This window comes from Lepisma saccharinum, chromosome 3 (genome assembly GCF_977018435.1).
Source record: "Lepisma saccharinum chromosome 3, izLepSacc3.1, whole genome shotgun sequence".
NCBI lineage: Eukaryota > Metazoa > Arthropoda > Insecta > Zygentoma > Lepismatidae > Lepisma > Lepisma saccharinum.
Window position 1 is genome coordinate 116,524,624 of NC_139231.1, and position 15,388 is coordinate 116,540,011.

General features: G+C 36.2%; 1 protein-coding gene across 4 annotated transcripts in view; it reads right to left on the bottom strand.

Annotated features, from left to right (window-relative positions):
• Nucleotides 1-15,158, bottom strand: part of cmb (combover) — a 103,212-nt gene extending 88,054 nt beyond the window's left edge. For 3 of the 4 annotated variants that reach the window (XM_083119238.1, XM_083119240.1, XM_083119237.1), the window contains exons 1-2: nucleotides 15,056-15,158; nucleotides 4,837-4,975 (exon numbers count right to left, since the gene is read on the bottom strand). In XM_083119238.1, coding sequence (XP_082975364.1) covers nucleotides 4,837-4,965 — 129 coding nt within the window. In that variant the 5' untranslated portion in view covers nucleotides 4,966-4,975; nucleotides 15,056-15,158. Of the gene's footprint in view, nucleotides 1-638; nucleotides 728-4,836; nucleotides 4,976-15,055 lie in introns of those variants that run through there. The other variant, XM_083119239.1, reaches the window with a different exon arrangement.
• Between the last annotated feature and the right edge of the window lie 230 nt (nucleotides 15,159-15,388).

Consider the following 15,388-nt stretch of genomic DNA (forward strand, 5'->3'; position numbering starts at 1 on the left):
TTGTGCGCTGCAAGACCAAGTATTTCAATGAGAAGTGACTAAATTTAGACTATCATCGCATAAAATTGAACTTACCACCGCAATTCTGTTGTTTTCTGATCTGTTAAACAAAGGTTCAATGTACAACAGAAGAAATTTGGCTTTCGTCCAATTCCTGAACAAGTGAAACCAAATCCTTCCTCAATTTCTTCAAGTCCATATTAGTTCTATTCCCTTCTCCTTCTTCCCAGTTACACACTATTCTAACAATGTTATTCAAATTTCATTTTTATAAAAACATGCCCTTTCAACACACTTGCAAGAGCATGTGCTGCACATGTTAAATAAACAGACCACATGGTCAGTTGGGATGTGAAACAATTATTGCCTCACAGTAACTTTTCTATTTTTTGTACAGCCCTCGTATATGGCCATTTTTATTGTCAGTCTCTAAATATATAGCTGCATTAATGCAAGAAAATAATTGAAATCACACCATCAAAACAAGTCAATTACATCCACAGGAGATGAGCACACACCTTAAGTGCATGCACCTACATACATAAGCAAAATGAAAGCAGGTAATACACCTTCCTACGATAATTCAAATATCACAAAACCAAAAATATTTGAAGTTTAGAAACCAAATACATGTTTACCTGAAGCTCAGCATTTTCCTCCCATCACCATTTTAAAACGCCACAGTCTGGATCCAGGTCCCAACTCAAACTGAATCCCAGTCTATTTTCAGAATCCAAGTTATTTTTGGACCATGGAACTCTCTCAGATCTAGTTCAAGCTCCTTTGCACATCTGTCGATAGCTGTGACTGTGAAATTCCCCCCTTCATACTTCGAAAACTGCAATCTCTGCAATTTCCGTTTATAATTAGCCTTATCAGGTATAAATACCTCTTAAGTCACACAAGAAGTGTATTAAAACTGGAGAGGGAAAGCTAACTTCAATATCAATGTGAAGTGAATTCTCTACAAAGCTGTTCTTAGGTGTCAATAAAAGAATCAAAGAACCATTTCATTAAAATATTCCAGAAGTGGTAATAATAATAATAATAATAATAATAATGAGAAATTAAGTAATCACAGATGCTAGGTATTTAACTTTTTATCAAGTTTGTACATTTGTTGAACTTATTTTTATAACCAATTTCTTAAAAAATATACATTTGAATGAACAAGAAAAAAAATCAGCAGCAATAATAACAACATGCAGTGTTGCCAACTTGCAATAAAAAATGAGAATTTTTCATCACAAAAAATTAGTTCCTTATCCAAAACAGTGTTTTTTGGAGCAAAGATCTGGTACATACAGAAAAATGAGGAAAACAATCCAAACAAAAGAATCAGTGTTTTACACTTAAGGTATTCAAATCAACCATGATGCTAATTTTATTTAATAATAGTAGATTCTGGTCATGGCCGTATGCAGGAAAAATTTTCGGGGAGGGTTCATTCATAATTGTTCTCATGGGCGTCACCAGAAATTTGAATAATATAAATAATAACAATAATTGTACTAATAATTAAAATTTCATAACAATGAAAATTTTATTCCATATTAATAATACTACTACTAATTATTATTATATTGTTATATCCTTGAGGGGGCTTACTCAATCCAGAAGATGAGTGAATATCCAGCACAAGTTGTTTTTTAAATTTTTTTTAAATTTTTTTCATACAGTGTGTACTGAAATACACAATTATTATACTTCGTCATTAAACTCTAGATACCTTCAAGAAAAAGCTTTAAAAGTTAGATAGAAATTTTAGTCATAAAGTTTTTGTTGTTTGACTTTGAAATTAAATGTTCGGAATTTTGAAAAGTGTGGAACCAGTTATTCCTTTTAAAAACTTAGCCTGGTTCATGGATTGTAACCTCAATCGCGAACGTAATGCGCTACAAAACTGGAGATCCTAGGTTTGAACTCCTATCTAGGGGGATTTTCGACAGGGAACTTAAAAGCTGGAAAGGGAATTTTGGGACAATCATAAGGGAATCTTCAGTCTATATTCCTTGTGACGAAGGAACAACACTGGAAAGATGACAGCAGAAGTGATAATGTAGGTGTCGCGGGTGGGCTACGATTCTGAGAATAATTCCTGTTACACTCAAGTTTCAGAATTCCAAATTTATGAAAATTCTAGCTCGATCGTTTCAACATTGTCTCCTTGTATTTTTGTGATGCTTCGAAGAAGAAAAAAATTGAAAATTTGTTACAGATTTTGGTTTCTGAACTTCCATTAATCCAACATGTCGGAAGTTTCGGGGGGGGTTTGAACCCTAGAAACCCCCCCTCTAAATACGGCCATGATTCTGGTGTACGAAACAATTTTAGAAGCATTTTTGACATGATATTCTACACGAAGAGATTAACAGTGTTGCCATCTAGCCACCAACTAAAAATCTGCCAAACAATGCATACAGGAATCAGCAGTTACAAAAAAGGGGGGGCTAGAAATGGATTTATTCAGCTTGTGAAGTGTTTAGTGCACTCTATTCAATGCATCCATTGTTTGAGTCTCACCATATAATCCATTTTGCTAGACACACTGAATGTGCTGTGCTCCTTAGTAAATACCAATGATATCTAATCATAACATATTTACTTTATTTAATACATTAGGGTTTACAAATAACACAGTTATATACACCAATTGAGCTAAAACCTAGGAGAAACATAAAATTTGAAAATACTGAACAATGAATAACAATACTTAGAAAACTTTCTGATATGAGAATGGTATGGTAGACACCTACAGAGTGGAACCTTGATTTCATGTTTCTCAGGGGACTAAGATGTAAAACTTTAAAATAAGGGAAACTTTTGCTATGTTATGCCCTGTTGGTAGAGACGGGATCAAATGAAATGTACTTCCCTTTTCCTACCAACTCAGAAGCGAGTTGGAAACTCTTCATTACTCCTGTATAGATAAGAAAGTGGAGGAGGGCAGTAGCAGACAAGGCCATCACGCAACCTTGTTTCCGGCAAGCTTTCTGTATGAGTCTTGGAAGTTTGTAGAAGGATCTTGTGTTCCTACCCCCCCCCCCCCCAGCCTCTCTCTTTGTGTTTTTTTTGTGTGTGTGTGTGAGCGCCGACACCTGTTTCAAGTTTGATGTATTTTTATTGCATCGACTAATTGCTGTCATGACTGCGAAAAAACCAGTTTAGCAATGGAGACATAATGAAGGATCAAAAATACAAAAATTCCTGGCATGAGTAGTTAGTAGTAGTAGTAAAGGTAAGGTAAAGTTTGTTGTGCGTATAGAATCGTGCCATGAAGGCACATTTAGAGGATGTGGCAGTAGGGCACCGCATATTCTCGAGTTCGGCCATTTAGGAGGGCATATGATCAGCACCACACTCCAGCCATCTTTACTCCCCAGGGATGTAGTAGAAACGAGAAAATAAAAATGTTTTACATTCTGTGTATGTGACAGTATTCTTTGGATATTGTCTTGGAAGTATCTGTTACCATCCAAATCCGGAATTTAGTATAAGGATAAAACTAGTTGAAGGCTGTGTGTTCCTGAGAATTAATTAGCATATCACATAATGCGCAATAGTTTAGCTCGCATTTTTCGGGAAAAAAAAATATAGAAATCAATTCTACGAATGCTTACGTCATTGTGACCATCGAGTACATTTTGCATACTAACGAGGATCTGGCATCTAGACATAAGGTCAGTATAATGGTCTGTGGGGTTTGGACTGTCCTATCCATCTACGTTTGTAGTTGTCCTTTCACAAATCTCATCTTAACACACCTTTCATCCTTGTGATTATCCAAAAGTGAAAGAAAAGCGAAATAAAATAAATCAATCTGTTATTGTGTCCCTGCATTTTTCAATTTTTCTTCATGACCAAAAATTAATGTTTCACTGATGTAATGCATCAATATAATCATGTGAATTATTTTCCGTCATCATCGTGTGCTTAATCATTCCTTAAAGCATAGACTCTAACGCTGTTGTCCTTAGTGTAATTGATCTTATTGTGTGGTAGTTTTGATGTAGGCAAAAGAATGGTTAAGAATAAATCTCAATTGATTGTTCGAAATTTAAAATATTGTGTGATATATGGTTCTGCCCTAACAATAGATTGATTGATTTGCTTTAGTTTTACTTCGCTTTTTGTGCCACTTTGGCTAATTTGCGAAGATGGGGATGAGTGATTATATGATGAAATTGATGAATGAACACTCACAAACATCCATGCCCAGGTTGGGATTTGAACCCAGAACACCTGGTTCTGAGATTTTGGCCTGTGTATGGGAACAGTGGTCATCCACTGTCGTGAAGAAATTGAGCTACAAATGAGTAGCGTGACGCGGTCACGGAAACCAATAATGACTGAAGACTTGTCTTGCTGACCACAAGTCACCCCACAATTCCCACCACAGCAGGTGGGAGTGATTCCAGCAGTCGGTAGGTAGGACCTGGACCTCACAGACTGTTGCGCCATAGGTTATTATTATTATTATCATCATCGTCTTCAAATAAAGCTTTATCATTATATATTATTATATTTCATCACACCCTGTTCTTCAATCCAAAGAGAGGCAGGAACACAAAATAATTCCACAAACTGCCAAGACTCCTACACAAATCTTGCCGGAAACAAGTTTACGTGATGGCCTTGTCTGCTACTGCCCTCCCCCACTTTCTTATCTATACAGGAGTAATTAATGTAAAGTTGCCAACTCGCTTCCGAGTTGGTAGGAAAAGGGAAGTACATTTCATTTGATCCTGTCCGTACCATGAGGATTGAATGGGTAATCCCGGATAATGTAAAATCCAGGTTGCACTGTACGTTCTATACTTGAACTCTTGTACTTACTAGGTTGTTTGGAACTGTATTGATGCTTCGATCTCGACGCAGCTGGTGATTTTGTGATGTATCGTTGTATGTTTTTGACTTAGGAACAGTTCCTGTTTGGCGCCCTCCTCCATTGGCTCCTGGGGCCATGGTGCCAGACCTTTATGCATTAGGAAGGAAAACCAAATATAAACAATATGCTCAGAATTAATTTTCACATGATAATAATTGCACGTTGCAATTAGAAGATAAAAGAGTGTGTATCAAGTGTTGGCAAAGCTGTCTCTTTAGTATCACTACTTTGTAATGGAAAGGGATAGTGTAAACAGTTAAAAGTATGTGTGTCTATACATAATACAGCGCAAGTCAAAATGATGTTCCCAATTTCGTTCATTTCTTATACAAAAGCTAAAGAGCTTTCTTGAATACGTAATTTTTTTATGGAATATAATCTCAAAGACTTTTTTTTCATTCTATTGCAGACTTGTAGTTGCGCTGTTGGCCACCAGGAGGCAGTGAGGAAAATGGCTACCACTGGACAGCAGAAGAACAAGACTTAATGAAATGGCCACCTCAATCCCCAGATCTCACCCCATGTGATTTTTTCCTATGGGGTTTCATCACGGATCAAGTTTTTGTGCCACCACTTGCTACAACATTGGTGGAATTGCATGAGCGCATCACTGCAGCCATAGCCAACGTGAACCTCCTAGGAAGAATGTGGTAGGAACTTGATTATGGACTAGATGTGTGTCATGTAACACGTGGATCGCACATAGAACATTTGTAATATGACATGAAAAACTTTTTGAGTTTTCAATCTGTGTGTGTAATCTCAGTCATTTACGTAGCCTATCATTACAATGAAATAAATAGACACTGAAATCGAGAACATCATTTTGACTTACACTGTATTACTTTCTCTTGTCAGACACATTTTTGTTGACAGATTTATTTTTGTGTCCACTGCCATAATTAATTTGGTAATCTGTAGCTAACAGCTCAACTGCTTGGTGAGCTTTTGGTTCATGTTGAATCCACCTAGGTGTGCTGCTGTGGCCAGTTCATATTCCTACTGGACAGGCACACACAATACAGAGCGATCCATTGAAGTGTAGATTGACTGCTGTGTTAGTTTTCACACTTTCGGCAAGAGAGGCACTTGTGGCCGTTTATCACCATTATACAGTGTTGATAAATTTAAAAAGATGAAATGTTTAGGGTGCACAGTTGATCATCAGACTCCAGAATTCACCACATTTATTACATGATTCGTACATTTGAACACCTTTGTTTACCAAAATTGGATACTATAAAACCCTACTGTAAGGAAAACAAGTACTCTCAAACAGGGTTGTGAGATTATGCATAAAAAAAATGTTTTTTACATGACACACAAATTAATGTGTAAAATAAGTAAAAAAAACGTAAAAAAATGTGTATTTTTTATGATGGTTATTGTTATGTATGGAAGTTGGTAAGGACAGAAAACGTGCTCTTATATTGGAATTTTACAAACTTCCATATTCACATTATAATTAGCCTATGACAGTAATATGCATGAAAAAGCAATTTGAAGCTACTAAAACTTTGAAATCCAATCCAAATAAATTGTCGTTAATCATTATATTATGTTATAAATACAAGGACTAGTGCAATACAGGTTTCTCAATTTACAATTTTAAAGAACAGTTCTATTTAAAAAAAAATGTTAGTGAGGTAAGGGTATGTGGTGGCTGTATAAACAATCTTCAGAAAATAATGATTTTGTGCTGAAATATGTAAGAAAATTAAAGGTTAAAATGTAATATAATTAAAGTAGTTTGTATATTACTAATTTACAAAAGAAAATTAGGATGATTTCATCACAGGTCGTACAGGTGCTGTCCACCCATCATCACGGATTTTGCTAAAAATATATATATATGTAAAAGGACCATATGACACATATCCAAAAATAAAATATTTTCAGTTTCTGTTGATTTGTTACAGTGTTACAAACTCACAAAGAAAGACACTATTTGATAAAAAAAGAAATCGCAGAAGGGAAATAATGCGATTTTCAAACCACTACAAATCAAAATCAAAAAATGGTAGAGACTTGTTTCCTTTATTTGAAAGCTTGTTCAAAGCACTTCCAAAACCTTATTAAGGAACATATTTATGAAACCCCTCTTCAAATCTAAAATTAATAATCAAAATACATTTTTTTTTCCAAATAGTTTTGCTGTGATAATAGAATCTAGAAGCTGGGCTAACTATTTGCAATGTCATTTCTGCACTAACTTCAACGTTATGTAGAAAATTCCTTGTAAATAAGAAAAAAATATATTTTGACTCTTTCTTAGAAATCATTTTCTCAAAAACACCCATCTCAAAGTTTCTGAATATTGTACAATATAGTTTTTGGTTACTTTCTTTGCAGGAGGTGTATTATTTTTGTGTGTGCCCAGGGAGAAATTTTAAAAAATATCCTGCATGTTCCATAATTTCTAGGGTGTTTACTGTAAAATATGTTACAGTGGTAACACTGTTTCTATCTGCTGCTTATCAGGAAACCTGTAGACATTAGTGGCTTCTGCCTATTCCCCTGCGCACACCAAAATAAAGCTGTAATGCAAATCATTATTATTATACTTATTCATTGTACTATATCTCCTTCGAAACATCAAGTGTCCCCACGCTGCTTCACTAAGAGAGGTGGTGGAGAAGCGTGTGATCAGTGAAATCAACCTGCGTAGAGTGAGGCGCACTTGCACAATGCCAGTTTGTCTGCTCTGATGCTGTTGGCAGCAATCACATAGAGGATGCAAATTAGGTCTTCTGGCTTGGAAATTTTGCATCATAAGGAAACCCCATGAACACAGTGGTCAGTGTGTTAGCAAATGCAGTGTTCCAAACCCATTTCATTCGAGACCGTGTGACGGAGTCGAGGGAACCCATACATCATTGCAAAATGAGGGATTCTTTTCTTAGAAAAGGGAAATTTCGATTGCATATATTGTCCCTCTCATACTGTTCCGAGCATGGCAGGGCAACTGAAAGCGAATCTGGCATTTTAAACATGTCTGGTATTGCCTTTGCTTAGTGCATCTTGGCCAAAACAAACGGTCCCTGTGGCGCAGGAGGCGAATTACCAACCCTTCCAGAGGCAGCATACGATAATCAGTCGGCTGTTTTGCATTGTATGCCTGTTACTGCATTGCAAAATTGTTTAGCGCTCTCAAAAGGTCGATCCTGTTTCAGTGCAAAGTGTTTGATTTAATGACGAATAGGAAAACTGTACATAGCGAAAGCAGACTTAATATTTAACGTTGTTGAACTTTTGGAGGGAAGTTAGCTACAAAACCTACAGCAGGTTAATATGTGCAGGGCAGTGTGAATTGAGTGAGTACTATAATTTTCTTTAAGATTTATTATTCTCTTCATTTTGCTTGATTTGCTTGGTTCGATCAGTCTGTCATTAGAAATAAACAACAGCTAGATAGATTACTACTACTGATTTCCTCCATATGGTAGTTGGATCGGCTTCTTTGGTGTATGCCAATGTTATTATTCTCCTTGTTCATTAATATTGGTGGAGTGGGGGTGGAGGTTTTTAAGAAATATTTTGCAAATCGACAATAGTATTGATATTGTGGATCAGTATTGGTATGTTTTGAGTGATTTTGTCAGGTTATCGAATGCTGAATTACATATTGCACAATAACATCGCTCTTATCATGATTGGTTGGAAAATTTCAGAAATATTTGACATTTGTAAAAATCCCTTTCAAAAAATCATGAAATATAACTGTCATAGCCTCATTTTCAGTGAAAGGTGGGTTGCCAATACATTTAGCATCATTATGTACACAAAAATGGGAGCGAGTATTTGACAGGGGTGGTAGACTACACTTCTTCTGGATGCGAGACTGAAGTCCACACCCATAGAACCAGACCACCAGCCACCACTGCCTGTAGAGTATGGGACTTTTTTTTGTTGTTGTGTGATCACATTCCTGCGATTTACCTTATTACGCAACACAAAACACCTCCAAACTTCGTTCCAGCTTTGAACAGCTGTTACGCTTGGCATCTGTTTATTGCTGATGACGTAATATGCCGGAAGTCTCTGCTAGATGGCAGTGTGGCACTCTCTGCACTGACCTTGCTGCTCAACGAGAATTAATTATTCCTTGGCCGTCGAAGAGTGAATGGTGCAAGTCCTTGTTGCGAACTCTCTACAGTTAATACTCGTCAAGGGGGGGATAATCTGGAACAATTGATTGAACATAGTTTCTTAATGTGAAACTTATACGAGGAATGACGAAGTACCATTGTGAGATAAGTTGACTCGATACGACAAGTTCGAGTGAAAACGGCCGAGATATTTAATTATGTGTTGGGTTCGCAGAAACTTATAAGACATACCTTGTGTGAGATGTGGGGCAAAGAAACGGACTGGTTGCAAGGCAGGAATGATCCTAGACGAAACCAACGAGGTCTCTATGATGTTAGATTTGTTCAATATTGCAGTGACGCCAAGTGAGATCTACGAGTCAAGCAATCGTAACCAAATCGGAAGAGATTACGCGTCCCCTTTGAAAGATGGCAGAGTTTCTCCAATTGGAAGGTCCAATTCAACAAGATTCTACTGTGTCGTCGAGTCAAGCATGTAACTGTTACGGAAGAGGTTACTAGGCATTCCAAGACAAGCCCGAGATGACCATATGGTGAATAGTAGAGTTCTGCTTGCGCAATTCCACGACTGATCGTTTGGTGATGGGAACGAGAACGAGCGGAGCCCTCTTGTAAAAATTTGGTCGCTCTCCTCTAATCTGAGGTATGTAAAGTGAACGTTAGTCGACATTGTATTTGTTACGAGTGCGAATTGTGTTGGTGTAATTAGTACGTTGAATTATAAAAAAGAAAGAAAAGGAACAAGTTTCTTCAAAAAAAAAAAAAAAAAAATGTGCAGCTGGGAACTCTCGCCACTTCTTCAGACGGTGCACTTTAGTACGTCCCTTTGTCACGTAATTCTGGAGGCTTTGAGATAGACAGTTCGTCGTCGGTAGAATTGTTTTGCATTTTCTTTAACAATACACGAATATTAAATTGTAATGGAGCAAATTGAGAGCATCACCTTATTAGACAATTTAATGAATAGCAAGATTTGTATTGTAAAGCTACGTTATTTTTGAACGGGCCATTTTTGGTGTGAATTTGAATCTAAGTGTACACGCTGATATGTTAAATTAATGAGGTCGCATAAGCCTTTGTTGTTGTTAGTCGTTATACAATTTGAATTGAACAATGCTATATTGACGCAGGTCATCTAAGAAGTTGTGATGTGTTATCCTTTACATATCGTAAAAAAAGACAACCTGTAAAAGTAAGTAGTGAATTAAGACAATAACTAGCATAAATTATTGAATGTTCTGTAAACCAATGTGGGTCTTTAGCGTCATAAACGCATCTTTGAGAGAGTTACTGCTAGTAGCATGTTGAGGGTTACCTATTCTGTAGCAAAATTGTTTTTTTTAGTTTTTCATAATCATGGAAACAAGGTTAAATGGTGTCAAAATTGTTACGCTGCGTTAGGAAGTTTATATTTTTTTTGACCGCACGTATGTGTTAGGTCCTGGGATCCCCTTCATGGGACTGAAGTGAAACGGTTACAATGTTTCGTTAACTTCAACACTCTTATTTTGTACGTTGGTCGGTGCGATACTAAATTACGATTCCACATTCTTTGGGTCACCTTCCTTTGCTATAGTATTTTTGTTGAGCGCACCTATCACGTTACAAGTATCAAATATATTATTGATACCATTTTGTGTGTGGATGCATGCTCGCGAGCGTGGGCACGAGTGTGTAGTGGTTATAAACTACTTAAAATAAGATCATTCCACATCATTTCAACCAACCCTTGTCTCATCATAATTTTTTTAAAATATTAATAGCTTAATTCTATATTCTTCAAGTGTTCAAAATCAACATTTCAGGTTTACATTTAGATCTGTTGGCCATTTCTAATTTGTTACGTTTGGTGATTTTACTGTTTTCAGATGTTTATGAAAATCAATATAACTTATGTTGTATAATCCCATATGTAATGATCCAAAATTCATTTTCCTCAGAAATTAATACCCAATAATATACTGCTTTCCAGTCTGGCATGTCCCACTCAGCTTTCTGGAATAGCTTTTTCCTGGCTAAAGTTCGTTACAGGGTTCCCTCATTATGCAATTTTTCAACACCGCATCTCCTGTCCTATCTACACTTACAGACTCCCTATCAGTTCAAGTTACTGAATGATTTCAGGCACTAAATGGCAAATTCCATTGTAAAATGCTCCTCCAGGAATTCAACTTCCGAGTGCCTATGCGCACAACACTTAATACAGATCTATTTTACACAGAAAAGCCTAGACTGGAAATTCAAAAAAGATCGCTCTTTCCCAGACCTCCCATCAAGTGTTAATGTATTTTCCACAGAGTAGGCCTTTCAGTCTACCATGAGAACATATATTGCTAAATATTTTGTACGGTCAATAAATAACCGGATTAATGCCGTGAAAAAGTGAAGTAAAGTGACAGAGCAGTGAAACTTATGGGATATGTAGGCCAGGCTGGGGTACACCACATGTTTGTGAGACGAGTTCCAGACCACATCGCTAGGTGGCAGCACTGGCAGGGAAGGGAAGTTGTGGATGTGCAATTTCCCTCCAAGGCACCAGTCAATCATTCAGTGAGGTAAGTCATGGCGTTCACAGAGTCAGGTGTCACAAAGGAGGCTCAGTGATCTGTGATATAGTGGCAATGGAAGAGATCTTGCTCAGCCGGTATGCATCAAAGAGTAAATGTGACAACAAGGAGTGTAAACACCCCTTGTCCCTGGCACCCAAGAAATGCAGACACGTCGACTTTGTTCGCAAGGTGATGTTCATGTTTTTCTTTGATCATCGTGGCCCACTTCTCGGGCACTTCCTCTGGCAGGGTGAGAAAATGAACGCTGCTCTGTACTCTGACATCTTGCAAAACAAGGCGAGACCTGCAATCAGGCGCGGCTTCTTGTCACGAGGTGTCATCCTACTGCAAGACAATGCACAGACGTTGCTGGACACACTACGGACATGATCGGACAAATAAGTTGGGAATGCTTAGATCATCCCAACTACAGCCCTGACCTATCCCCGTGTGAATTTCATGTGTTTTTTCCACTGAAAGGTACCCTACAGGGAATACCCTTTGCATCAGCCGCACAATTGCAGGAGGCGGTCTTCCATTGGTGCTCACAGCAGCCACAGGACTTCTGGGACAGGGGCATCAAAATTCTGGCCAAGCGGTGGGATGCCTGCCTCAACAACGCAGGGGAGTATGAAGACCTGTATTAAACGATACGTCCGTACAACATTCATTCTGGTTATTTATTGACCGTACCAAACAATATTTAATTGTGCTATCTTGACTTGTTTATGTTAATCCGTTGTTATATTTTGTTATTTTTATTTTTTCATTGTAAAATGGTGACGTCCTGTATCTGAAATTTTCTCAATAAATCAAAAACAATTAAAAAGAAATATAAATTTCAAAATTTTGTATTTTGATTTTTAATTTTATATTTGAAGAGGTTTTCATAAATATGTTCCTTAATAAGGTTTTGGAAGTGCTTGAACAAGCTTTCAAATAAAGGAAACCTTGAGTCTCTACAATCTTTGGTTTTTGATTTATAATGGTTTCAAATTGCATTATTTTCCTTCCATAATTTCTTTTTATCAAATAGTGTCTTTCTTTGCGAGCTTGCAATACTAATAAATCAACAGAAAAGGAAATATATTCTATTTTTGGATGTGTGTCATGTGGTCCTTTAACATATATTGTTTTTCATCTGATTCTGTAATTCTAAGATGACACATTTATTACTTACTCATTATGAAATGGCGCATTAGTGTTTTTACATCTGAGTAAAAATATTTTTTGTGCAAAGTAAATTATGAGTAATAAACATAAAGAGTAAATTACCTAACCAATCCTGCTCTCAGAACAGAATCCCATGTATCCGATTTCATAGTTATGTTGATACATATACCAAAGAGAATAGAGTTTTATGTTGACTTCATTTCTTACAAATCATATGGGTTTGATTTGATTCCCTGGCCTAATAGATTTAGTTTTCCACTTGAATAAAAACACAAATAGAACAAGATGCTTGTTACTTGCTTCGCTTGAAATTTTCGTTCAACTTCTGTATTTTAATTTGGTTCAAAATGGGCAGAAATCTTAAGTTAACAGCAAAGTACAGATGAATTTCTTTATATAACTAATCAAATGTATTACAGGGTGTCCCCAGAATTATGAAAATCTACTTCCCTGAAAAAATGTATAAAAAATCCCTGACATCACACAAGCTTTTGTGTTTGTAATGAATGGGCCATTATTGTATAATTGCACATATATTTTTTAACATTTCATAAGTCAATAGGACTTTTATTGACTTGATGGAATGCTCGAACAAATGTTTACATAGTGTTACCAGACATCCTCTTTTTCAGGTCCTGAAAGTTGCCCAGGCAGGTTTTCAGGAAAATGGTGAAATTTTCTTTTTTGGGGGCATAGTTAATGTAATTGTTAATGTTGTTTCCATGTTCAATTTCAAAGTAAGGAAAAAAATTGCAAGCACAAAAACAATAATTTTTTATTCCAACAAAGAAAAATTGTTGGATGTCTGCGTTTCTTCTGTTGTCGCCGGCCGAGGTTTTGATTTCAAAGCATTTGCAACATCTACTGGTGCTTGTGGTGAGCCTAATCATGAATCTGAAGTTAAAAGTTGTCGGAAACGTCTAGAAATTGCAAAATAAGCGAAAATAAGGCGTTAGTTTTCGGAATGGAAACAGTCGATTTTCGCGAATTTTTTTGTTTCACAAGCAAATATATATATATTCCTGATACTACCACGACACCAAATTTTAACTGTTTGCCTAAGCTAACCGAAACTAACTTAACCACACGTCAATGGTTCGCGGGGCTAGCGTCAATGGTTCGCGGGTCTAGCATCAATGGTTCGCAATTATTTTGCAATTTCTAGACGTTTCTGACAAATTTTAACTTCAGATTCATCATTAGCAGGCCGAAATTAGTAAGTATGTTAAATATGAAAAAAATCTTAAATCATATCCATTTTTGATTTGCCTTTGTCATATAAAACTACAGACAGATATATATATATATATATATATATATATATATATATATATATATATATATATATATATCCTATAGGAAATAAATGGTTTGGGCCAAGTTCCTTTTATTTTATTGCAATTTTATCATGCTACGAATGCAATTTTCACATGATTTGATTTTGATTTACGTCTGTTACGTACACTTAAATTCCGCAGTATGTGTTAAGATTTTGTTCAATATATGCTTTCATAGTTATGTTAGGCAGGCCAAGTTTGGTTCTCTTAACATTAAAATAAAGTCCCTAAAGGTTCCGATTTATGCTTGTCAACGGAGGTTACAGGCCCATGGCAAGCATGCTTGCAATACAAATTTGGTGTGACCATGATTTCCAAAATTCTACGATAATTAGTCTTTCTGCTAGGAGAACATGAAAATCATAAAACAATCAGAACTGCTACCAATGGTTTCATTAGCCAGACTTCAGGTAAAATCCAATTGCATTTTTACATTGGATTTAATCTGCTCTGGCTTTTTAAAGCTGCCTCTTATCTCCCACGAGTTTTACCTCATCTTTAGGCTTTTTCCTGACTTTCCAGAATAGGGACACCCTGTATTACATCTGTTACTGTCATCCTTGCGCAGGATCTATGCTAATCTTCCCTTCGTATATTGTAATGTTGCCTTACTTATCGACTGTTAAGTGGCGTTACAATTCTGAAAAATTGTTGTGAGTTAAGGAATGGCAATTTATCAAACTATTAGACATTAAATACAGTACGAAGAATTTCCCAATATTGTCATCTGTAAAGTTTGAAAGCAATCGTCTCTTTGGTCTTTCTGCTTACATTTTGAAGAATGGCGTAAGCTAATAATGCGTTAAGAAACTGTGTGAAGGAAGTCGCAATACTTATTCATGTGTAGGAGAATTCTTCGAATTTCATTCATATGTTAGCAATGAAAAGATACCATCATAAAAACCAATCCTTCTACAACTCTCTCGAAAATTTTACTTCTAAAAAAAACAAAACATCATATGCTAGAAATCTCCAAGTAATATACTAACAGGTACTTACCGTGCAAATTCGAAACAAATCGAAGTACTTTCTTGTTCTTCGAGTAAAGTATTAATAATTTTAATATTATACTACTCCTCCCTTACCGCTCCAGACAGCCATTTTTTTCAACAACTGAATAACAGAATTGCAGTGTTGCTAGTAGCTACTGTCTGTAAAAAAAACCTATAGGTACGTTCGGATAATCCAAAATTTCACTTTGTCCGTGAACCACATACATAGTAATGAAATCATGGTAAAATTAGTTAACGTTTATAAATTAAAAATAATATTTTAAATTTGGCCAATAAGGACATCAATATATGTGAGACGTGTTCATTCACATGTAGAATT